Raw genomic sequence first — 24,922 nt, 5'->3', positions numbered from 1 at the left:
ACTGCTTTCAATCATAAAAACAGGGTCAAAGTTTTTATGTAACGCTGTGAGTTTCTTTTTCCTTGAGAAGAATTTACAGATAATTTTATAAACCTTAAAGTCCCACGGGGAACAGTTTTGTGCAGACCTGAAATGTGGCTCTGGTAAAGCGCCGTAATGCCTTTGAAAAATGGATTGAAATTCTTTAACCCCAAAATTGAAAATATTCAGAACTTATTTGGACCCTTGAAATGAGCCATGGTAGGGCCATTTATTGTTGTGCATAATCCGAAATGTCTTATTATAAGTTGTTTATTTTGAATACAGCAAGTGTATTTTAGCAAAGATTACCTGTACAACAACTGCACAGTAGCCCACGTTTACTCTGGAGCAAAGGAAGGAATGGTTGGTTGTTCAAACATCCAGCAACGGTAATGAAATGTAAAAACCAGTCTTCCCTGTTCAGACTCAGTTTTAGGAAGACAGGTAGACAGTTAAATATATGTGAGTAACAGACAAAGAGACAAAGCAATAAGCAGGGGAAGGCTAATTTACAGCCAGTCACGCACATCAAACATTTTCCTCTCAAACACTGTCTACTACACACATGGTTGTACAGAAAGGAGCAGACCGTTTAGGAGGCAGGTATCTTATAGATACGGTTGTGGTGTGATGTGATGTGTTGTTGCATCATGTGAGATCAAGGTTGTGAACCTTGGACAATAGTCTGACGTTTGATATCTGGCTAGTAGGGGATCTAAGTAGGATATGCACTGATACTGAATCCAGATTAACATGGACACAGTGTTTCATCGTTCACACACAGACACGCAGGGTTCTCTGAAGGACTTTTATTGCATTGCATTCAAGTAAAAAAAAAAAAAAAAAAAAGCACTATTGTCTTTTAGTCTTTTGTAGCTTCAAGACTTTTTCCCTGTTAAGGAATTTGTGTTTTCTTACTAACAGCTGTTTATGCCAGAGTCTGGCAAATGTTTATGCTGTAGGAACACGTAGGAACAAGTTATCATACATTCAAGTCACAACACTCTAGATGTTATTTTACGTATTTCACTGGCTGATGAATGAGTGGATCTGGTTTAGCTGTAAATAAGTACATGTAAACAGATCTTTACTGTAGCCTGGAGATTAGGACCTCACACTGTTGTGTTGAACTGATAAACACCAATTTGACCTTTGAGCGGGTTGAATTCGTAAAAGGTTTTAACTCCGCCCCTGCATGAAGCCCGGGAGGCGTATGTCATGTTTACCTTGTCATGCTGGGCTGTTCTGACATGTTTAAAAGTTGACTAACGGGATATCCGTGTTGCTTAGCCATACATGTCTCCATAACTTTTATCAAGTATACATAGGAGCCAGTCACTGACTTGCACTTCTAAAACAGTGTCAATTTGGAAAATTTGATTGTTTTCATGCAATCCCTCTCATTACCACTGACTGTATGGGAACTACCCACAATAAAACCCGCCGAGCAATGGCTATTGTAGCCTTAAGCTGCTAGCCCTGATCAGAGATGAACAATGGGTAAAAGAGGCCTTGTCTTATTTGTCTGATGCTCATTCAAGTTGAGGCTCTTAAGGCAACTCAGAGCCACAAAAGGCTTCATGCAACATTTTTCACATATGCAGCTGAGAACTGCAAACAGACTTTCCCTTTGACATGTGGAAGATCTTACACAATTCAACGCCATCATCTACAAAAATATTTTATTAAAAAAAAACAACCTTTATATTAAAAATGAAACATTAAACAAACATATATTGCAATTATTGCAATGTTACAATCTCAAATGTAATGTACAAAGGCAATCTTGAAAATGCATCAAAGCAATAGGAAGATATTGCACTTTTCTTGATTGTTCAGCACATACTTGATTATAAGGCAGAAGTTTACAATCTTCAAATTTGCGAGAACACAACATTTAACTCCTGATGATTCAGCTTTGTCGCAAATAACACGGCGTACCTGTAAATTGCAACTGAATAATACACTTTGTTCAACACAAAATGACTGTACCCCGACGGTAGAACATTACCAGCAGGGTAAAATGTGCAGATTCTAAACTCCAGCATTTGGAAACGTTAGCTCTTTTCAAAACACAGTACTTGCATGCAGTCTAAAAAAAAAAGCATGCTTACATGGCTAGCTCCATTATATAACCTGAAAGTGTTAACAGCTCTAGGCACACATCGCTTCTGCAATAATTCATTTCAATTACTGCATTATCGAAAAAAAAAAAAGAGGAAAAAAACAAACAACATTTTTAGCATGTTTTAGACAGTGCCTCCTAGGAATGGATAACAGGTGATTTTTTTAAATAATGAATAATTAACACAAACTCATAAATTCTTCAACTAAAACATATCAATTAAAATATTGATGTTATAATATAAAGTGTTATTCTGTTCTGAGCAATTCTCTGCTTAGGTCTTTGTTATGGAAATAAAATGACTAAAACTAATTTGGAGTTTCACTGATTAACTGACCTCCAGAGGAAAAGGAAGCACTGCATGACGTTCCTCGTGTCCACATGAAACATAAAGTGCTACTGTCAGAGTCACAACTCTTTTTACTTGTACTTAATTATTTGGCCTCCAGGAAATAACTCCTGCGACACGGCGGCAATGAACGGAAGGCTGTTACGTCTTACTTTGCATGCTGAGATGTGATGTGTCCTTCAGAAACGTGGTCCCTGGGGCTTTGGTGAGGAAATAAAAAGACACCGAAACACAGAGCTGCCATCACTGTATTTCTTAACCCATCGCTTTCACACCGTGGCAGGGTTGGGTTAATTGTGTAGTTCTTTTTTTTTTGTGCAACTTATTTTATTTTGTGGCGTCATCGTTCACATCTTGAGCTCAGCTCCAGTGTGTTTTAGCTGCTTTGGTTTTCTGATGCTCCTATCATGGCTCCGAATCTTGAGTTTTCATCAGCCAGCAAAGCAGCGGGACTGTCAAACTCCGAAATCTAAGAGAATGAGTAGGATAAAATCAGTACCAGCATATAAAACCAAGACTTACTATCTAAGAATATTGCAAGTTATTTCCCAATGGTAGTGCATGGAAAGCATTTTAATATCTGGAAAATGTTGTCCTCAGGCGACCTTGTTACACTTTGGTGAAATCAGTGCTGATCACTGTACCTTTCCCTCAGCTTCTGACACTGAAATGTTGACACAATATCTAATAATTTCTGGCACATTGCATATGTTAGTGAGCACCAGTTAACAATTTATAGGCTAAAAGTGAAAAGACAACTTGCCAAACATGATTATCAAACCCTTTCATGAGCTTTTTAATACAATATGCAACGAGTACTAGACCTTTTAAAGGTATCTAATATTAAAAATAAAATTCCACTTCAGTAATGTCTGTATAGAAATTGCCTTTTCACTAGCAACTTGCTGCCTGTGAGCAGGGTTACAAAACCACAGTGGGAATAAATCAGGGTTAAATTTACACAGTGAATTGTGTCTCTCTTGATGCATCCATCGCATTTCACTCACTGCTCTGGACTGCATACTGATGAACAACTTAGACAGAGAGGTGGTCTTGACTTATTAACAGGGCTGACAGTGAAACTGGTATGTATTCATTTCAGGTTCTGCTTGAATCAAGAAGTAAAATCTAAACTTATCACATCCATCAACTCAAAGGGACCAGCTCACAAAGCAAATTAGGGCTGTTTGAACTTGGGAATGGGTTTCAAACCACTGTGAAATCAGTGACGTTGCATTTGTACACACCTGGCCTTTGTCTAGGACCATGACCCTGCTGCAGCTCATCACCGTGTTGAGACGATGTGCGATGACGAGAGTGGTGCAACTGCCAAACGCACAGCGAATGGTCTCTTGGATGAGACGATCTGTCTCTGTGTCAATGGCTGCTGTTGCCTCGTCCAATATGAGGACCTAAAGAAAAAAACAGGAAATGTTACAGAGAGAAAACCAATTATGGAAAAATAAATCATTCAAAGATAGGAATGATCATGAAACCGGGGTGTATGAAATGTAAGGAGTAAAAAAATCATACACTATATACCACACTGTATATGCTGCTGACTGTTTTATCAGTTTATGAAATGCATTTAAGAAAGAAGTCACTAGGTGGCAGTGATGTCCCAAGCAGGTAGTGATGTGGAGATGTTTTTTTTTAATTGCCATTACAAAATTGAAAGTGAGATTGCACATGTAAATATGAAACAGCAGTATTGTACAATCAGCACCTTGCTGTTCCTCAGCAGGGCTCTGGCCACACACAGCAGCTGCCGCTCTCCCACCGAGAAGTTCTCTCCGTTCTCTGTCACCTCAGAGTGGAGTGAATGAGGCAGCTGGCTGATCTGAGGACGGTCAAGAGGGATACAGAGGTATGAGGACAACCACTCTAGTCATGTAATGTACAATTTACAATCCAAACTTCTTACCACTCACCATTTCTTTAATGTGTGTCTTCTCGAGAGCCTCCCAGATCTGAGAATCACTGTATTGATCCCACGGGTCTAAATTACTCCTGTTGGAAAATAATTGCAATACTCAACAACTGGACCGAATGTTAAGACAATTTAAGATGAGACGTGCTGATACTGAACTCAAAACCATTAATGATCAAGATTAATTTGCAAATGAGGCTGACGTGATCAACATCCCTAAATCAAATGAAAGTTTCATAAAAAAACAAAAAAAAAAAACAGACAGTTTTCGACTGTCTCTTACCCTCTGGAAAATCTAACTGATATACACAGATCAGATCATTGCTAAAGCAAATAATAACATTTTGACCATAAAACATTTAATACCACAGACAGTGACTGATATGTCAAATATCTAAAATATATATATGCATAGTTTTAGTGTAAAAAACACATATTGTATCTTTATAAAGAAGGGCTGAACAAAAGCATATCTCTGTATCTAGGGTGGCGTAGTGATCTGTATGAGAAGGGAGTGCCACATACATGCAGACCTTTAAACAAACAACACACACCCAGTTTGACCACCTGCTTGCACTACTAAGCAGATTTTCCAGTAGAGCGGCTGCAGTAATTGCAGTGTGGGTGTTTTTTATTTATTTATTTTTTGGTCATCTCCTCTGGTTTTCAGTCAAAAAATTAATTTCTAAGCTAGAACAATGCATTAGTCACGTTATTAATAATGAAAGTAATTATGGTTGGATTACCTGACAGTACCGATGAAGAGAACAGGCTCTTGAGGAATGATGGCGAGCTTGCTCCGCAGGTCATCCAGACCAATTTGTGCTATATTGATCCCGTCAATGCTAATGGTGCCTCCAGTCAGCTCCACAAGTCTGAACAAAGCTATAGCCAGAGAGGACTTCCCTGCAAACACATATAGGTAAGATGGTGTGTTAACAAATGTGGGCATGTTGAAACAGAGCAGATAGCTGGGAAACAGAGAAAGGTGAGGAGTACCTGATCCTGTGCGGCCCACAATGCCAATAGTCTCTTCAGGCAGAATGGTGAAGGACAGGTCCTTGAGCACCAGTGGCAGATCGTTGCGATATCTCATCTTCACATCCTGGAAGGTGATTTTTCCATGTTGAGGCCAGGAGGGGGCAGGAGTGGCTGCCTCAAGACTTTGTCTAGGTGCCTCGCTCTCAAGACTCTAAGATAAGGAAAGGTGATGATATCTGCTATTAATCTCAGAATCTCTGTAGAGGTGCAAGCCCTCAAACTGATTTGTGGGGATTTTCTCTCCATGGGCCTTTCTTGGCGCAGAAGAGAAAGTGGATTTGATATTTGTATCTTTGTGGTTTGATGGCTGTTGTGTGACACAGGCCCTGTCATGTGCACTGCAGACCACACAGAGAGTTTCAATCTGTTTCCTGCTGAGTTCATCACACATACGCAATAACATGCACACAACGAAAGTACACACAAACCTATCTGAGCATGCCAAGTGCCATGAATTCAACTGCTCTGTTATACCGGGCAGGTCTGGTGCTGTGATTCAATTCCCAGTCTATGTGTACAATTTGTCTGAGTGCCACATAATCCACCTTCCTCACTGTGCTAATCAATGCTCTTACCTTTATGTAATGATTGATCCTCTCAACTGATGTAAACCGAGCTTCAGTCTCTGTGAGCAGCCGCACCGTGAACTGAAACAAGCCAGTCAGCTGGAAGTAAAGGGAAAAGCAGAGGTAAAAGTTTAATGATTAGCATTGTCACTCCAATTACAGACGCTATTTACGTGTGATGCTTCCCTTCAGCAACAGAGCAGTAAAACATCTAAAAATTTACAGCCTAATAAACGTATTTGCTGATATGGCTCCTTCACAATCTTGTTAATCGATTCCAATTCTCTGCTTGGGCTGTGATGGATATGTTGATCATAACACAGCTCTAACACGTGCCGTGGAAATAACCTTGGGTGTTGCTACACCCAAAATTTCATCCTAACATGCTATATAGTATGCTAAAACAGGATATAATAAACACTGGACACTACATTGGCATAAATATCACACAGTGTAATGTCGTAGAAAGGTCATCACAGTAGAACCTCCTAACTGTGGCTGTGGACAGAACAGTCTGAAAGTATACATACTACTGTTTATTTACACAAAAGCAATTACTGCACATTTAATAAGTATCCTGAATGCAGCACAGGAAATCATTAAGTTAATAGACAATAATGCAATCAGCCAACAAAAGTGACGAGTAAGACCAGACTAAGTAAGGCAGCAGTGTGTCCAAAAACAGTTTTACACAATATGCTGAACAATTGTATATTTAATAAGTATGCAGTGTGTAGTATGCAGTGCTGAACACAGAAAAGGAATTTTTTGACGCACAATGACCCTTTCATGTAATGCTTTGGGCTACAGTTTAGCGAAATGTTAAGCTAGTAGATAGCAGCTAAAATGTTAAGCACGAGTACAGAAGACTCATTATATCAATGATTAATTCCCATTAGATGTCAAATGTGACAGACAATCTCACTTTAACTTATATTTATCTAGGGAACATTGTATGTAAATCTGAGCACGCTTAAGTGAAACTGTACAACCTTAAACTGCTTCTTTTTCTTTTTTTTTTTAACAGATGTTTCAGATGACTGCCAGTCAGTGTCTCCATACATTCAGTGTTACATGTGTTCATTTACAAACCTGCACTGCATACGATATGGCCAGGCCCGCATAGGCTGGAGGTATCTGATTGTGCATGAAGACAATGAGAAGGGCTACGGCAGTGATAAGAGAGATACTGATGAGGTCCAGGCGAACAGCCAGCCAACGCATAGCACAACTGAAGAGGTAGTTGGAGGCCTGGCTGGTGTCCAGCAATTCCTGATATCTGAAAAAAAAAGTGAGAGATAATGTAAAGCCATTTAAGGTAGAGCACAAACAACTGGAGCTCCACAGTGCTGTTTGCTGAGGAGAAATTTCCTAGTATGAGGTCTGATGTGTTTCCTAGCAGAGGAGTAAACTGACAAACTACAAGAAGAGATAAGATGGAATTAAAGTTTAATGATCTCCCTCTCTGACAGATAACATTGTAGTCACCTTTGGAGGAAATCGTGCCCTCTTCCATAGGCGTGGATGGTGGAGAGTCCCTGAAGACTGCTGGTGATGTGAGAGGTGAACGGTGATTGGCTGATATTCTCCAGTCGCTTCAGCTCACGAATCAGAACCCTGGAAAAAAGCAATAATAATTTTTTACAGTTAACTTAAAAATAATTCACATTTCCCTGTGAAGCTGCATACAGATGACTGCAAATGTTAGTTTTAGCCGTTTCCACTGTCTATACAACACAGATGAAGATGTATGATAACTGCAGAAATACATCTCAACTAATATCTGTTTTGATTTGTAATCCTACATGGTGATGAAAACCACAATCAGTCAAGTCTGCAGCGCAGCAGAATCGTAAGCCCTCCACTCACGTTAGCCTCATTTGAATGAAAATGGAGGGTACAGTGTGAAAAAAAACGCTCCACCAATCACATAAATTACATTCAACTGGAAATCATATAAAACAAGCCACAGTAAGCACTAAAGAGACAGATTTTTAAAATCCCATATGAAATCTGAAGCACAAAACTTTGTGATAGTGTCTTGGTCTGGCTTAAGAACCACCACACGCACTGTATGTCACATTTCAGTTAAATTGAAACTGCAGCTTTCAGCCACCAACTGACTTTTTAAGATCTTGGAGGGAACACTGACATTATCTAAATACTGACACAACTGAGAAGTGAAGGAATGGAAAATGCATCAGCTCTCAAGATGTAGTTGTGTGGCAGACAAGTATTGATGAGATGATGGACAGAGACAGAGATGGTCCATGACCAAGTGCCCATTTTACTGACTGTTTTCTGATGCTTGTGTAATATTATCAGCAATGTCACACACAGACATTCATTAGTAGCCAGAAAGACACCAGACTGTCCACAGGGTAGTGTGAGAGACACAACTTTACAGACTGAGGTGAGATGTTTCTAAATGCCAGGACAGAATGGATCGTTTGTGGGAATTACAGGTCTCCTATGAATCATTTGGGTTTCTCATAAAAGCAGAGAAGAGAGAGGGAAAGAACATGACACCTCCCCACTCCGAGGCTGCGATCCAGACAAACATGTTTATGCCTGGGGCAGTTTCATTTCAGAATTCAATAAAGGATGCTTTAGAAGTGGGTAATTTCAATGGGAATACCAGCTTGATCTAACATCCATACATATCCTGGGATGCTGAAGATACAGTATGTCATCCTTTTGAACAGCATCGCCAAGGGTTATCGTTACCTTCTGGTAACAGCTGTGGATCATCACTTCCTTCTGTGTGCTGTTAACCACAAGTTTATCATTAATTCCACTCGGTCTATGCATAAATCACGTATCCCTTAAAAGTTAACAAAAATGGTTTATAGGATGGTCTGTAATTGAATTTGTCTCTCAAGAGACAAACTAGTAGCACATCATACTGAAGAAATTCAATACATTGTGCTAGCACACATCGCATTGAATATGTGGTTGTTAGCTATGATACATACACTGAAGGGGAAGGGAGGTTGCATGTGTTTGAGCTGCATGCCTTTACATTACATATTAAATCCAGCTGTGCCACACCAAAATAATCATAGATGTATCATTATTTATTCATCATTACCATGACATAATGTTAGAATAGTTACTTGTATATTTAACGTGTGCATAAATCTTGTTTCTCTAATTTCTGCACAACATGCCAAGTCATGCTAAAGTCATGCTCATGAGGAAATAACACAATACTGTGGTTATTTCCCAAGACACCAGCAAGTTGTTATTCCCCTTTGTGAATCCACCTTTATTGCTTAACTGCAGCAAAAATGTAAATAATGACTGAAGCAAAGTCATCAGATCAACTAGTGAGCTCCTACAACATTTACCACAATGCAGAAGCTGTAAAAAATAAATCAGAGGCAGAGAAGACCCAGGTTTATCTTAAGGTCTCTGTGTCTGAATCAATAATAAACATTACTGAACAGAATAATCTAATTTCTAATGATAGCTGAATAGGTTGTGCTGACATGTAATATGTAGGCCAACACGATAACCATACAACCACAACATAGAGCAGAGAGAGAGTACCTTTAAACTGATAGCATATTTGTGCATTTATCAGAAGCTTCTTTGTAAAGTCAGAATTGAAATATAGTTGTATACCCAAACTTTAAAGCTCTATGTTGATTTTTGACCTTTATTAGCTTACTGTTTTTTACTATGCTCACAATTAATCTCATCAACCCCATCTGGAGCAAAAAGGCACCAATCACTGAATAAAAATACAACTATAAAGACATTGCACATAATAGACTATTTGCCATTAGCCATGCTGACAAGGAAATGAATGAGAGTCTAACCTGGAGACACGGTTGACAATGAATAGGAAGGCCCCCAAGGGTAGGATGGAGATCAGGAACCAGGGGAAGACAATGCCCACCATGGCCAAGCAAAACAGCACCAGGGTCAGGTTCTGTAGCAGCATTTCAGTTTGCATGGTCAGACGCACATCAACTACAAGGAAGAGAAATAAACCACATCAGACCCACTGTGAAGTGTTGGGTGTGAACATTTCATTTTGTGTATTTTTGTGTTGTTTTATTCACAGAAGAGAGAAACAGAAGATGTACAGTAGAGTCAAAATAATGTTCTTAGAAACAAACCCAACCATCCAAAAAAAACAACAACGCACAAATCAACATGTCAAGCAAACATAGCAGTGAAGTGGATAACAGAGAGCCACTCACTAGAGAAAATACTATGTCAAATCACACTGTGTCTTGGCACTACACCTTGTCAAACAGGGTGACTTTACTGACTGAGAGCTCTCCTGGGGGAAGGGTTCACAGTCAAGACAAATCAAACCTCACCCTCGTCCATGTCCCTGGAGAAGCGGGTCAGGATACGACCCAGAGGTGTAGTATCAAAAAAGTGCATGGGGCTGACGAGGAGCCGGCTGAACAGCTTGTCATGGAGTGCGGAGGATGCCTTCACCGTGCACTGTCAACACAAACAACATGCTGTGTTTGAACATGAGACCACCTGACACATGTAAACAAACAACTTTAAGAAACATACGGAAACAGTCATGGCTTGGATAAACAGACAGTTGGAAGGAAATCGTCTGTCTGTGCCCTCAGCCTCAAACATAAAACACAAAAGGGGTAAGTACTATGATGCTCACATAAATGCTGCCTCACCATATGCTAAATGTGTGCACAAAGGTGGGTGGCTATTTTTTTCCCTTGCACGAGGCTGGCTGTCAAATCTCTCATTTATAATGGGTTTCTGTGAGGCTGACATAAAGGTCATGACCTAATGCGCAAGAGACATTTCACCAACTGGACAGAAATTACTTGCGGCAGCAGAGAACAAATTAATTCTATTAATGGAATATTTAACACTTGCAAAGATCTCATCACAGCAAGAGGTAAAAAAAGATTAGCCATCTTCGAAAAATTTGCAATTTCAAGTGGCACACATTAACGTGGGGACCTAACCTCTGCAATGCAGTGTCAGGATGGGTTAGCTTGAAATTGAGGACGCACAGCGGAGGGGCCACATACACACACGTATCCTTCCCTTCTCTCTGCTTCTTTGCCCTCACAAACACACAGACAGAGAGATATGCACGGCCGCCATAAACCTACGAGATGTGGCTGCGGACAGATAAATGGATTGGCCTGCTGGCATTTTCAATTATAGCTCTAGAACCATGGGAGCGTGAACAAATGACAGTAAAGACAATTAGGGAGGAACACTGCTTAACTGTATAGCACTAATAAATCAGTTTTTAATGACACAAGTTTCACAGTGGTTAAAAGGACAAATCCTGTCACAGAAAGAGGCGTACCTTCACAAACACCAGGCCTCTCACTGTCTTCAGCAGCAGAGCAACTCCCATGGAGACGACGTAAACAGTTGAATAGTACTGAATATGAGGGTTGAGTCTCATGCTGTTGCTTGCCATCGTTTCATTCACCAAGATTAATGATGTGTTCTGAGGGCAGATGGAGCAACAAATTACAAAGACAGAGAAAAAATTAAAACAACAAAAAACAAAAAACTATTTGGTCCCTAATGAAATTCAGAAATACACAGAATGGCTTACAAAAAAAGTACACAAAATCAGTCAGTTCAGTGATGTTTACTATTCCAAGCACATTTCTCAACAGAAGCCACCGCTTGCTTTGCTGCACATCTGTTCCTTCTCTGCCTGTGCTTGCTTTTAATTAAGTTTACCGAGGTGCTGTTACTTTTTTAATCATGCACATTCAGATTAATGCTCAGTCGGCTGCCACAACTCATTGAAGCATAGGAGTTATTTTTCTTTTGGGAGCCAAATACACACTATAGAGCGGTGGGTGTTATAGAGAAGCAGCAGCAACTCACCCCACTGCCCTGCCTGATCCAGTGGCTCAGCCACCAGTTGCTGAAGGCTATGCTTCCTGTGGTGGAGAGGAAGAAGAAGGCGTTGATGAAGAAAACTATCGGACCTCCTGCTGCTTTGATGTAGGCTCCATACACAGACCAGGCGACTGCACCAGAGCCTTTCTCTTCAGCTTTCATAAGTTTTTCTAAAAAAAAAAAAAGAGGAAAGAAAGAAAATCAGAAGGAGTTTGCTTACGAACGCAAAGGTAATAGCATTTAGCATTCATTTAACATGTGGATCACGAAAAGTAGCTAGGTCTCTCACCTCCATTCTTGCTTTTCACCTTTGGTCCGACCTTGGCAACATCAACAGCACCGTCAGGCTTTTTTTCCACTGCCTGTTGCTGTTTGTTTTTTAAATTCTCTTTAACCAGATTCTGAGAGACAAAAATGGGAATGAGGGGTGAGTTTTGAAACCAACCGTAGCAAACACATCCCAAAAGTAATTTAAACAGAGATATGGTTGACATGGTCTTCAGCAGCTTACCAGAAAATCAATGCACGCATAAATAATGAAAGGCCTTGTATGCATTAACATTTCCCTGCTATTGGGCCTGCCTTTCTGGGCTTATGAATTATTCAACTTGTAGTGTTCACTGTTATTGTGTAGCGGGGGCAAAGATGCCTTATTCAAAAGAGGTGCCTTTGTTCCTCATGTGCCCCTGGCCTTACCTCTTGTTGCATGCTGTGGAATAGGGTGGCATAGTCGCGCTCTTTACCCATTAGCTGCACATGAGTACCCTGTTCACCAATCTGCCCGTCCTTCATCAGAATAACGTTGTCACACTCAGGCAGATACTAGAAAATAAATAAATAAATACAAGTGAAGCTTTAGATTTGTTGACATTTAGAACTTTTTGCTTTCAGAACAAGAAAGTCCGGTGGCAAAATAGAAAAAGTGGACAAAAAGGACTATGAAATTTTAACAGTAATCAAAATGAAAATATATATATCAGTGATTTTGCATGCTTTGGGAAAAATTGCCCATTCTAAAGGAACATTTGGAAACTTAGTCCTCACCTGCAGCTGGTGTGTCACAAAGAGTACCGTCTTGCCTTTAGCTAGGCCTCGAATTGCTTTGTTGAACATATGGGAACCCACACAAGCATCAACAGCGCTGAGAGGGTCATCCAAGAGAAGTATGGGCCGCTCACTGTAGAGTGCACGTGCCAGGCTCACCCTCTGACGTTGCCCTCCACTCAAGTTGGCACCCCTCTCTCCAATCTATACAGAGAAATTAAAAAAAATGCTCCATAAAACTGCACGTTGTGCATGATTCTTGAGGTATCAAAGCTTAGAGAAATGACTACAGATACCTCTGTCATGTCTCCGTATGGTAGCTCTGCAAGATCGGGGAGAAGACAGCATGCTTCCAGCACGGCATTGTATCTGAAACAAATATGTAAAATTAGGGACAATTCTCAAATTTTGTGGCTTTTTTTTCCATTATAGCTTCAATTTACGAAATTGGATCTTACTTTTCTGGTTCATAATCCTCTCCAAACAAGATGTTCTCCTTCAGGGAGTCATTGAGGATCCAGGCTTGTTGGGACACATATGCGAAGCCCCCACTGGCAGCTATGTTACCTTCTAACAATGTCATCTGCAGCACAAAACAGAAGGCTGAAATCTGAGAAATCATTTGAAATCTTCCTGTTCAAACTGTGTGTCATTCAGTGCCGTTGCATTGGAATGAAAACTTGAGGAAGAAACACTATCCTTGGTGTTTTTAATGTGTGTGCTATGTAAAAAGGAGACATCTAGCATCTAGTTTATTCTATTTCAGTTGAATTTCGCATTCAACAGACTCTCACCTGTCCCAGCAGAGCAGACAGAAGAGAGCTCTTTCCACTTCCCACACCACCACAGATTCCTACCAGTGTACCCTAAAGAAGGAAAAACAGGTTTAGGTAAAGATCTGTTCAACTGTTTAAGAAACACGTCCCTAATTCACTTCATGTCTGTGACATTACCCTTTTGACACGTAGGTCAATGCGGTGCAGGGTCTTGTGCAGTGGGGGTCGTATGCTTTGAGTGGAGGAGATGGTGCTTTGTGGACTCTCCTGCTCCATATTTGTGAGAAGACTTTGTGTGTTGGGACCGTCCTTGTTTACTTTGCCGTCCTCTGTGGGAATGTACAGTGTAAGCTTCTCCCTGCGCAGCAAGCGCTTCATCCCTCCTTGCTTCTTGAGAGGCGGCTTTGGTTTCGTAGCTGGAGAGCGAGCCTTTTCCCAAGCCAGTGTGGCATCCTGGAATTCTACTGCATTGTCATGATCCTCCATCTTGACTACCACAGCCTGTCTGTCATCCATCATGAAGAGCCTCTGTAGAGTCAAACAGGATAGGTCACGTCATACCACAGCTCAACAAAGTACGTTAGTAATAGTAACAATGGCAATAGTTCATTGCTGGTTTTCTTTTTTCTTAAATAATACAGTCCAGCTGGTCATTATGTTCTTCAGTACCTCATTCTAGATAATGTACTTGTACAATACAAAATATCTTGAGCCATCTGATGCGTCCTCGGCAGAAATATTTGTTTACTTAACCCTCCTTGTCTCTGCAAAAACCCTCTCTCACTAACATGTGACTTTTACCCAGTATGTTGAAAATGTCAGTATGTGGTGTGGGCGTATGTGTTACTAGGATTAACAGGAGCATTTTCTGATTGCCCAAGGACAAAGTGGATCCATATTAAGGAGCTTTAACAATGCTGACTTTTTAAAATCCTGTTGTGTGTCACAATGTGGCCATATTAAATAACATCTAAACTGACTACGTTCATCTTTAATACCCCACCTTTATTGGAGACTTGTCTATCTTATTTACCTGAAATCTTTTGACGGCAACTGCACCCTCTGTCAGCGACCTCATGGCCAGTGGTGTGACTTTCAGGGCAAAAGTCATGGAGTTAAAAACAGCCACCACAGTGAAAGCCTGAGATAGGATATGAAGAGATGGAGACAGTTATTTACAACTATTCTTGAGTGACTTGTGGCTAAACTTTAAACATTAACTTTAAAATGCAAATTTAATAATGGCACATTTAGTTAATGTAAAGAACTATTTTGGGGTGTGAGGTTCATTTTATTGGCCTTAAGAGACAGCGATAGAGCAGAGTTGGTGGTAAATATGTTAATCCTTAAACAATCCAAATGGAAGATATGCAGTGAACTATATTTTTACTGTATCCATTTATACGTACCTCAGCAGCAGTAAGATCATAGCCCAAGGCCATATGCAGGGTGAATGTGCACACACTTGCTATCACCACTACAATTGGAGCCACACCCACTGTCAGACTCTGGACGACCCCGGCTCTCTCGAGTATCCTCTTCTCTTCTGATCGCACCTCTGTCAAGATAAGACCGAGAGACAGGATGAAAAGGCAAAGATGGACAGAGAGCAAGAGAAAATAAAGTAAGGGCTGAGTGACTCCCAAAGGGTTCTCCTGTGAACATTCAATCAACAACACCAGAGTCACTAACCAACAGAGTGAGCAGACTGAAATGGATACAAGAGGGAGGACAAGCGCCTGCCTCCTGAAAGGGACCTTTAATCTGGCTGAATCTTGATAACTCTCTGAGTGTAATGTCCAAATTCTGACCCATGTGTCCACGTTTGCATCTCCTACATGCATGCTGGGCAAGCTGCTTTGTTAACACCATTCACTGGATACAAACACTGGTGTGAAAACCTTGTGAAACTGTAATTCAGCCCCAGCAGCACTGTTTGTGAAATATGAGGACTACCTCCTCCTTGTACACCTGATTTCCCACTGGGATTCCCTTGTGGAAGTTATGTGTGTTTCCGCACAGACTATAAAGGAGAAGTCATACATCCAGGGTAAAAGAAAACAAAAAACACTGATCATCCATTTAAAAGCAATGCTGATTAAAGAGGAAAACACTGTAACTCAAGGCTCATTGGCCACTGAATGTCAATTAATTATCATTATGATAGGTAATCACAGGATGTCAGTGGGAACAAGCCCCACCTGGCCAATTTGGAGAATGATTAAAAAGGGATGATGATCTTTATCCTCAACCTACAGTGAGGACCTCATGAGAAAAGGCTATCATCAAGTCATGGATAAGCAGAGAAGTCTTGACAGACATTTAAGGTATCATAAGGTCTTGAACACTTTTCAAATGAATTATGATTTAAATGGAGCGAGCTAATGGAAATGCATTTAGGGTCAGGGCTATTTTGCCATTTTAGTACATGGATAACTCTAATTTAAAGTGATGTTTTAAGTGATAAACTGACCATTCAGTTACTAATTACTGAGTGAGTTGGGGATAAAAACCTCAAAAAAGAGAACATGAAGTTTTATGGAAAGTTACTCGCCCTTTTTATACAAGAAACAGGAAATAAGGTGTGCTGAGTCATTTAGGAGCCTGACTCACTGAGAATGTTCTGTGCAAAGGCATCTTCCCAACAATACATCTTGATGAACTTTATGCAGCCCAGGATCTCGTTCATCAGCCTCACGCGCCGGTCAGTGACCGTCACACACTTCTTGCGAAAGTACGCCGTTAGTCTCGATGCAAGCATCTGTCCAGACGGGCACAGGGGAAATGATGACAAGAGTTATAAGTGGCACGGGAGGAAATGAAAGTAGACACAATCACATGAGCTGTGCTGCAGGCCTGTCCAGGGGACCAGAGTGATACACGCTTTTCACATGAAAACCAGCGTTTCCGTCTGTCAGGCTACAGCTTAAACTGAGTGTAATTTGAAAATAGAAGCTATAACGTTGTCAGGAGATTGATAGCTACAGAGTTACGATGCTTTTAAAAGTTCAGTCTGGGTTCTTCAAAGATTCAATGACTATTTATGCTTTCTATTAACCAGACTCAAAACCGTTTCCGCTCAGCAAAAAACGAGACAGCAATAATATAATAATATAAATCTCTGGACATTAAGTTTTGGGTAAACATTCAGAAATTCTTTCAATTAATTTGCTGCTATAATTATTTTATATTGTGCTATAATAAAAACTGCTGACAGACATTGATGTTTTCCTCATTTCCACATTTGTCTCTAAGTGTCAGACTTTCTTGCTGAAGTCATACCATGATAGGATAGAAGATGATGAAAATGGCTGACCCCAGCAGCGCAGTGGGGCCCAGGAAGTATGCAGTGTAAGACAAACCCAATATTCCCACGAGGGGCCCTCCAGCCAGCAGACAGCCCACTGACACTGCCTCATACAGCCGCTGGCCATCGCTGGAGCAGATGTTGATCAACTAAGTAGAAAGACATGACAATTTAAAAATATTAAAAATCCTCAAAGAAATAAACCATTTCAAACTACTCATAAAGAAAATCACCACAAAGATGAAAAAATATAAGATGTCTTTATTCCCATGCTAACTTGCTGGATAATGATTCCTCCTAAGCAGTGTAATGACTAGTCTTAGACAGCCTCCCCTCCCTCAGGCTGTGGGATTTGTCAAGATCTAAGCAGGTATGGTGTAAGAGCTGAAATGAAATCCTTCTCAATCATGTGCATGTGGTGCCCTACAGTGAGGGATGATTTAGTTAATTTGGAGATGGGTACCCTCCGGGGTTATACCACCCACCTCGCCTGGACTAATGTCCTTAGTGCTGCGCAGGCGGAGGATCTTGTGGAAGGCAAAGGTAAGAGCTGCTCCACGCAGGCGTGCAGCAGTACGGTAGTTGACGGCCCACATCAGCGCTAGAGACCAGGATCGCATCAGTTCCATGAGAAAGATCCCGGCTGCCAGAGCCAGGCCATACTGCAAGCAACGCTCTGAGCTCTGGGAATACTCCAGCAGAGCCCGAACCAGGAGAGCCTGGGGACGAACACAAAGAAACAGGACAAAGTGAGAGAAAAAAATGTTACAGAACATAAGCACAAAAAAGGGACAGAAAGCAGGGACAGGGAGGAAAAAAAGAGATATGGGAAAGGAAAGGAAAGGAAAGGAAAGGAAAGGAAATGGTATATAACTGAGGAAATGCAATAGATATAGATAAGCAAGGCAGGGGACACATGAAAGAGAACTAATAAGAGAAAAAGTTGAGAAAGAAAACCACAAACAGTATTTTAAATAAGTAGATTAGATAACAATTTTGAGCCTGAGAAAAATAGAAAAGAGAGGACAAGGCCTGTACATTGCTTTGTGTTTACTTACATACCTAATATTGTTAAATTGCAGAAAGAATCAATACAACCCTGCTTTGTCAGCAGGTGTACTAATATTAATCAGACAGGAATGTGAGACAAATGCGTCATTGTGTAAAAACTAAACCCACTTAATGCTATTAGTTGCAGGTAGTAGCAGCCACATACAGTAGTGCCCACACTACAAGATGTCAAAATAAAGAGCTTAGAGGAAGAGGGACAATGCAATCCACTCAGAAATACGATAAACTGGATAACCCTGGATAACCCAAATATAATAAATAAGCCTAACAATATGATCACTCTGATTCTTATCTGTGTGCATTTTTGGGGAAATTTTAAAGCCATTAAGAGTGCCAGATATATAGGGAATTTCTGGAGCAAAGTGTGACTGAGCATAAACCAGCTAATCTATGAGTTTCACTATCTAAAGCTTTGTAATCTCCCAGTATGTTTTCACTTCAATTGTATGACCAGCGTGAAATGGGATGAAGTGATTTTCAGAAAATACAAGAGCTTGGGGCTCCAAGGCATATTAGCCGAATCAGCTAAATACAAAGGGAAAGGAGGATTTGGACGGTACTCACAGGCCCAACGAAGCCAGCCACCATTGTGAGGAGCAGGGAAAAGATGGCTACGAGCATTCGAGTTTGGCAGAACCTCCAGAAGACTCTAGTCAGAGAGGCCCCCTCTCGACCGTGTCTTTTCAGCTCGTCGTGCCATAAAGATTCGAGCCTGGAACCAAAAACCAGGAGTGCAAAACAGTGATGAGCTACACAAAGACACAGCTCAATCGAGTATCAATGTATTGCTACTGAACTCTATTTACAGATAGATAAAACCTACAAAATATTTCCATTGTTTTGCACATGAATACTATGCAAAGTGCCAATTAACTGTATGTAAAAGCTGTCATTTTTAAAGGTGAAAATTATCATAAGTAGATGAATGCTGGGTGTATTGTTACATTTTCTTAAATAACACAAAAGATATTTATTAGACTGTCCCACAATGGGGAAAAAATTCAGATTGAGGCAGACAATCAAGGCAACTGAACATTACAAAGGAAACATAAGGGCAGCTACCGTGATGATAACATAAAGGTGACCTACAATATACAATCATGAATGATGAATTGCACAATTAGACTGAGAAAGGTACTACTAAACATGTTAAAGATGTGCTAATGTACTTTTATTGCTGCATAATGCCACTTGAAGTGGGTAAATATCTTGTTGGCCAAATGCGTCATGGATAATGACTCCATAAAGCAGCAGCGGAGCAGCTGCAGAAAGTAATTTACGCACTAACGACTTTATTAAAAACGTATCAGAGATAGACAGAACATTAAACCAACTAGACTCTCACACAGCCTGATAATTACTACTCGAAGTCAAATGGTGGTGAATGTAAGAAATTAGAATTAAGTGCAACCAAAAAGCTGCAATGACGCAGCTTGAGTCATTGGAAAAGAGATTTATATTTGAGGAATACATTCACCAAAGAACAATAATAACACATAATAACACCCGTCTATTAATGTAAACACCCCAAATCATGTGTTTATAGTTTTCAGCATGATCTTTTCTGTTATTCATATGATTCGTAGAATGTGCATGGACAGCATGAGAACAGCAGGGCAACACTGTAGGCTCCAAATGATTCATTATTTGCTTTTAAACGGGACTGAAAATGTTCGAAACAGCCATAATTTCAGTTTGCCAGATGGCAAGCGAAGCTGATGTTTCAAGAGCGTGTTGGCCGGGACTTTGCGTTCAAGGTTCGCACCTCACTGAGCACGAAACAAGTGTCAACTCTCCCAGGGTGCCTTTCCAATTCCCCATCTCGCCATCATCTCTGCTTTGCATTGGGGTTGTGTAACTGTTCTTGCTATGTAAACACAAAATAAAGCCTTCCTGTCTCCAGAGCCCACCCGTGCCGCAGTGATAGCTTTGTGCTCCTTTTGCTGCTTGCCTTCTATGTGGTCTTTAACACATAGAAAACAGCGAGCAGCAGCACTGAACCTCCAGGCCCTGAGCCACAATCTTTAAACAGAATAAGTAATTGACAGCCCACGCAGTTGTCACCAGATACAAGAGTGAACTTCCTCAAATTGTCACCCTCCTCTGTAGTGCTGAGTCATGGCACTGACAGCACATGAGTAATAGCAAAGCATAGGTTTTCTTTTCAGCAAGCAACAAAAACTAAATGCCCCCTAATAAGCTTATTGTAAGTCAATGCAGTTCATTCACAGAATTAGTGTGATACTATGAGGCATTTCTCAAGCTGTGGTTTGGCAGGCAAACACTGACTTTTTATCTCACAGCCTGCTCCAGCCTGGCTCCAGTCAATGACAGCTAATCAATGTGACACTGTTAATCGTAGATGGAGGAGTTAATGACATAACCAACCAAGTCAGGCACCAACTCTCACTTTAATCTCTAATCCCTACTATTCTAAGCTTTCCCCAATCCCCGCGAGATGTTCCAGTATTGCTAAAGAGAAGCAGGATGTTCATCTGTTAGGTCACCCCGCACAGACTGACAACAAACACACAGAACACAGACGAAGTCAAACACAGTGTACTGTCTATGGTGTTCGCATACAGTACGTATCAATCCAAAACTGGAAAAAAACAAAACAAAACAAGCCTTAATACCATAAGTAAACTGTGGACTCCTTTTTCTATGAACAATATGTGTGACCAGGAAAAACAGAGGTGGTTTCTCAAGATTTGTTTAGATAAGAAAGATCTTTTCTTTTGACACAACAAACAGGAACAGCATGTAAGTAACACAGTTTGGCCTAGATCAGTTTACCTGGACACACCTTGAATCAACAAGCTGCACTGTGTACTTGAACGAAATAACATGACCCTTTCCGCCTTTGTGGATCATTCTCTGTTTCAGTGCTTGTGAATACATTACAAAACATGACAGATGCACTAACTTTAACAAAAAACTAGGAGCCATGTATAATCTTCTATAACAATTAATACACTGAAACCAAGCAACAGCCTACCACAGCCCACCACAGGTTCAGTTAGTAATTGGATTATTATAAAGCACCTCAGTCACTAATGTAGATGCCATGTGCAATCTGCTGTTGGTGCTGGCTTCTCTCATGAAGCTTTTCCAAATGTCAACAAATCTGATTAAGAGCACCAAAATCCACTTTACACTGTCTTTCGTTTCAACAGCCTTTTGTGACTCTGGACCTCACATGCTCTCATACCTACTTAAGACGGAACTCTTTATAAACGTCACAAATACACGCTTGGATATTTTAAAAAGAGTCCGATATTTTCCAAAACAGATAGAGGCAGCCATATTAATGGTTTATTAAGTTTGGTTTACAAGCAATTATTTATTTATTTTTTATAAAAGTCAAGCTTCAGCTCAGTATTTAATGTGTAACACATTTAAAATATGCAATGGAGCATCACAACATGTCATATCATCAAAATAGTAACACTCACTTACCAGTTCATTAGGTGCACCAGTGAAAGTATTCAAACCTTACAGTCCTGCACTAAATCTTTGTTTCATGAAGGTCATGGTATTCAGCATTTGTTTAAACTGAGAGCAACTGCTTTCATTTTGGAGGCCGTGGTTTACTATTACTATTAAATTTGTGTTGTACCGACACGTGTTTCGACTACTTTGACAACCTCTGTTTTTGCCAGTGGGCTCGGCTAAATAACAGAAAAACCTTAGTGTTTAATTCAGTACAGCTTAACAGCACCACCATCTATATAAAAAACTAACTATACTTTATATATGTTTAATCAGTTACTTTTTGACACGTTGATGCACCTAAAGTAGACTCCAGTGTTTATGTTTATAGTAATAAAGGCAACAATTTGGCTCATTTTAATGTCTGTCAGTACAATCATATCCATCATTGGTTTTGGTCTCTACACTGGATTTGTTTTCTTGACAATAAGCAACAAACTTATATATATCAACAGAGATAGAGTAGATACATAATTCACAAAACTGGGTAGTTTGGGGTCAGTAAGGGCCTCATAGCATGATACTGGTAGTCGGCCTTTTCATTTTATGTCTCACCAAGATCCAATATTCTGGGAATACTGTGTTGCAACATAAATAGAGTCTTCTTAACACCACACTTTCATCAGGTAAACCTCAGCAGTGCCACAGCTACCTCACCTTTGGCAGTTAGCTGCAGAGCTTTCGTGGCAAGACAGTCCCCACACATCATCTATAGACAAGCTGGATGCCTTGTAGGCCTTCAGTGCCAACGGGGAGAGCCAGTGCAGAGTCATAAATGAGAAGAAGCCAGCGTTATCAACTGGGTGCTGATGCCTGGAATAGAGTGGAAGACGTGGAAATGGGTGAGATGTCTAAAAGTGCAGGCACACACAGAGGCGCTATGTTAGTGGAGCAGGCCCACATGAGAAGTAAGCGGCGCCTTTGCTCGCCAGAGTCAATGAAAGGTGAATCATGCCTGCAGTGTTTGGACAGTAATTTGCATGCTCTTCACAGAAATCTAACAGAGCAGCGAAAAGAGAGAAGAAAAAAAAAGTTCTGAGGTAGTTTATCAGTCAGCAGATGTTCAAACATGGTGTGGTGTGTCGCTGGGGGATAAGTTCCCACTCCTTATCAATGCCTCCTGCTGCACCCAGTCAGCACATTATACATACAGCAAACACAACAAACACCAACTTTTGCGTCTGTGTGTGTCTTTAAAATGTCTATATTCATCTGACTCACTGTCAGAGAGTTCCCACATGAACATAAATAAAATTTTGTTTACTTGTGTGTTATCCTGAAGGGCTTCAAAATCTGTAAGCTGTGCCGGTAGCGGCCTCGTCGCTTTGGGCCCCTCTCCACCGATTCCTCTGCTTCCTCTTCCTCCAGCTCTGGTAGTGGTTGCGGAGAGGAGAGTGACAGGCCCTCCACCCGCCCGGCTTCTTCCAGGGCATCGGGGAACATGGTGGACCCTCTGAGGAGAGAACAGGAAAACTCAATTAAATCGCAATAACCACAACCTGATAATATGTAGGCCTGTAATTAATATGTTATTACAAGAGTGATCTCATTTGACTAAATCACTGAAATTACTTTAATTTAATAATAATTTAATTTGATCAATTAAATGTCAATCATCATTTTGAGGGGGCTTATTTTAAGAGTCCAAACTCCCAAAAAATAAATCTGATTTTTATACAGCAGAAGCTTCACGTTTGAGGAACAAGTGAAGTTTTGGAGGATTATTAAGATGAATTGTCCACAGCAGCAAAAAGCTAGTTTATTTTTGTCTTAAATGCTTCAAAGGTTTTTTTGTTCAAGAGAAACACTCCCAACCTGACATTTTCAAATAACCTCTGGGTGGGAAAGGGATGAATAAAAATCAGCAATCTTCCTGTTTGGTCTTCCTTTAATGCAGAGAACTAATAGAGAAGGACGGTGTTTTGCTGAATCATCCTCTGGGACGCAGATAGACTTGAGAAATCACCTTGCTCATAGGTCGCGGCCTCTCTTCTGGCATACAACTAAAGTGCTTATCTATTTAAAGACGATCTGCCAGCGGCCTCAGGAGCTTGGGAGCAGACATCTGAGCTGCCAGCATGTCCGTACACGTTCAGCTGATCCCTTCTACGGCAAAGCTCCGTGACAAGGTCGGCCAGACTTGGTGTGGGGCTCAGATAGACTGTCCAGAGAATGTGGTCAGTGATGAGATTCAAAACAGATAGCCAAGTGGGTGCACAAGCAGAGTCAAATGACAGAAACCGATAGGCCTGCTGAGAAATATTCTGCAACACAATACAGTTACTGTTAATGTAAAAGTGTGCTGGGAACCAAACCCTGAGGTTGAGAAAAAAAAACCTCAGTGCCTATATCATGTGAAGTTTGTCATATGGCTGTGAACTTCCAGACCTCACTTCAAGGGAAACACTGCACGTCATTCATCAGAGTCAAACACTTTCTGGCATGCATCTGAACTACCTAGTAACATATTTAAATCAAATTAAAATGACTACGTGTTCCCCAATCAACAGACACCCTCCTCAACAGTCTGGGGGCTGTTTTGTATCTCTCATTTACAAATACATTTCTTAACCAGTTAGTCAGGTAGTCGGATTTGAACAGGTTCGTCAACACGCCACTGTTTGTACGGCCAACTTCACTAAAACGAAAGCACGCATAGCTCACAAAGAACAAAGACACAATGTACAGTTAATGTACACAACAAACAGACCCATGTTATCAAAGGTAAACTTCAGTACATGTTAAAGACACACATTTTAGTTTTCCCATGTTGTTAACTGACAGGAAAAAAATTGTCTCTATAAAAAAGACAAAAGATAATTTTTAATTTATTTCTAACTTGCATTTAAGATAGTTGTATTAATCAAGCAGAATATCATTGATAGAACCTGTTCTTGTTTTTTTGTTTGTTTTTGTTTTTTTTCCCGAAGTTTTCAAACTACAGTGGCTAGAAATACCACCTCATCAACTCAGCTATCATTAGACAAAAACTGCTTCCTGGAAGTGAGTAAAATGACAGTATTATTATATCACTTAAACACTTACATTCAACTCGACCTTGCTCTGGTCACTTTAGCAGCAGTGCAGCTCTCAGATGGTGTGTTTATGAGCAGAAGAAGATACGGACGATCATCATGCCTCTTCTCCGAGTTCTGTCATTAAACTTAAACTTCTCCGCCACTCAGACACATTTCGCTTAGCGGTGGATGAAAACACGGCGAGGTACCATGGTCAACTTGACGCCTCACGTGTATTTAGTACGTGCTGCTTCCTCACAGCGGCGTCTCAAACTCCGCTGCACCGTCACACGGAGCCCTACAGGGAGAGGA

General features: G+C 40.6%; 1 protein-coding gene across 2 annotated transcripts; it reads right to left on the bottom strand.

Moving 5' to 3' along the window:
- Positions 1–1,686: 1,686 nt before the first annotated feature.
- LOC311492119 (ATP-binding cassette sub-family C member 5) lies at positions 1,687–24,922 on the bottom strand. 2 transcript variants are annotated; one of them, XM_084550288.1, is made up of 29 exons: positions 24,639–24,922; positions 22,858–23,046; positions 22,251–22,406; positions 18,666–18,813; positions 17,516–17,749; positions 17,006–17,179; positions 16,337–16,484; positions 15,133–15,281; positions 14,757–14,864; positions 13,901–14,251; positions 13,742–13,813; positions 13,406–13,530; positions 13,244–13,316; positions 12,948–13,151; positions 12,600–12,725; positions 12,193–12,304; positions 11,889–12,073; positions 11,350–11,496; positions 10,367–10,496; positions 9,857–10,010; positions 7,521–7,649; positions 7,125–7,311; positions 6,042–6,131; positions 5,425–5,617; positions 5,172–5,331; positions 4,427–4,505; positions 4,222–4,335; positions 3,743–3,907; positions 1,687–2,964 (listed from the first exon to the last, which is right to left on the bottom strand). In XM_084550288.1, exons 2-29 carry the CDS (start codon positions 23,034–23,036, stop codon positions 2,872–2,874), a joined length of 4,185 nt encoding a protein of 1,394 aa, XP_084406414.1. In that variant the 5' UTR covers positions 23,037–23,046; positions 24,639–24,922; the 3' UTR covers positions 1,687–2,871. The 2 variants fall into 2 exon arrangements, with proteins under 2 accessions (XP_084406414.1, XP_084406415.1); XM_084550289.1 differs by lacking the exons at positions 18,666–18,813; positions 22,251–22,406; positions 22,858–23,046; positions 24,639–24,922 and having other exon boundaries at positions 17,086–17,179; positions 17,516–17,650.

The sequence above is a fragment of the Chelon labrosus genome, assembly GCF_963514085.1.
Source record: "Chelon labrosus genome assembly, chromosome: 8".
Classification (NCBI taxonomy): Eukaryota; Metazoa; Chordata; class Actinopteri; order Mugiliformes; family Mugilidae; genus Chelon; species Chelon labrosus.
Note: the sequence above shows the minus strand (reverse complement) of the source record. Positions and strands in the feature narration are given on the sequence as shown.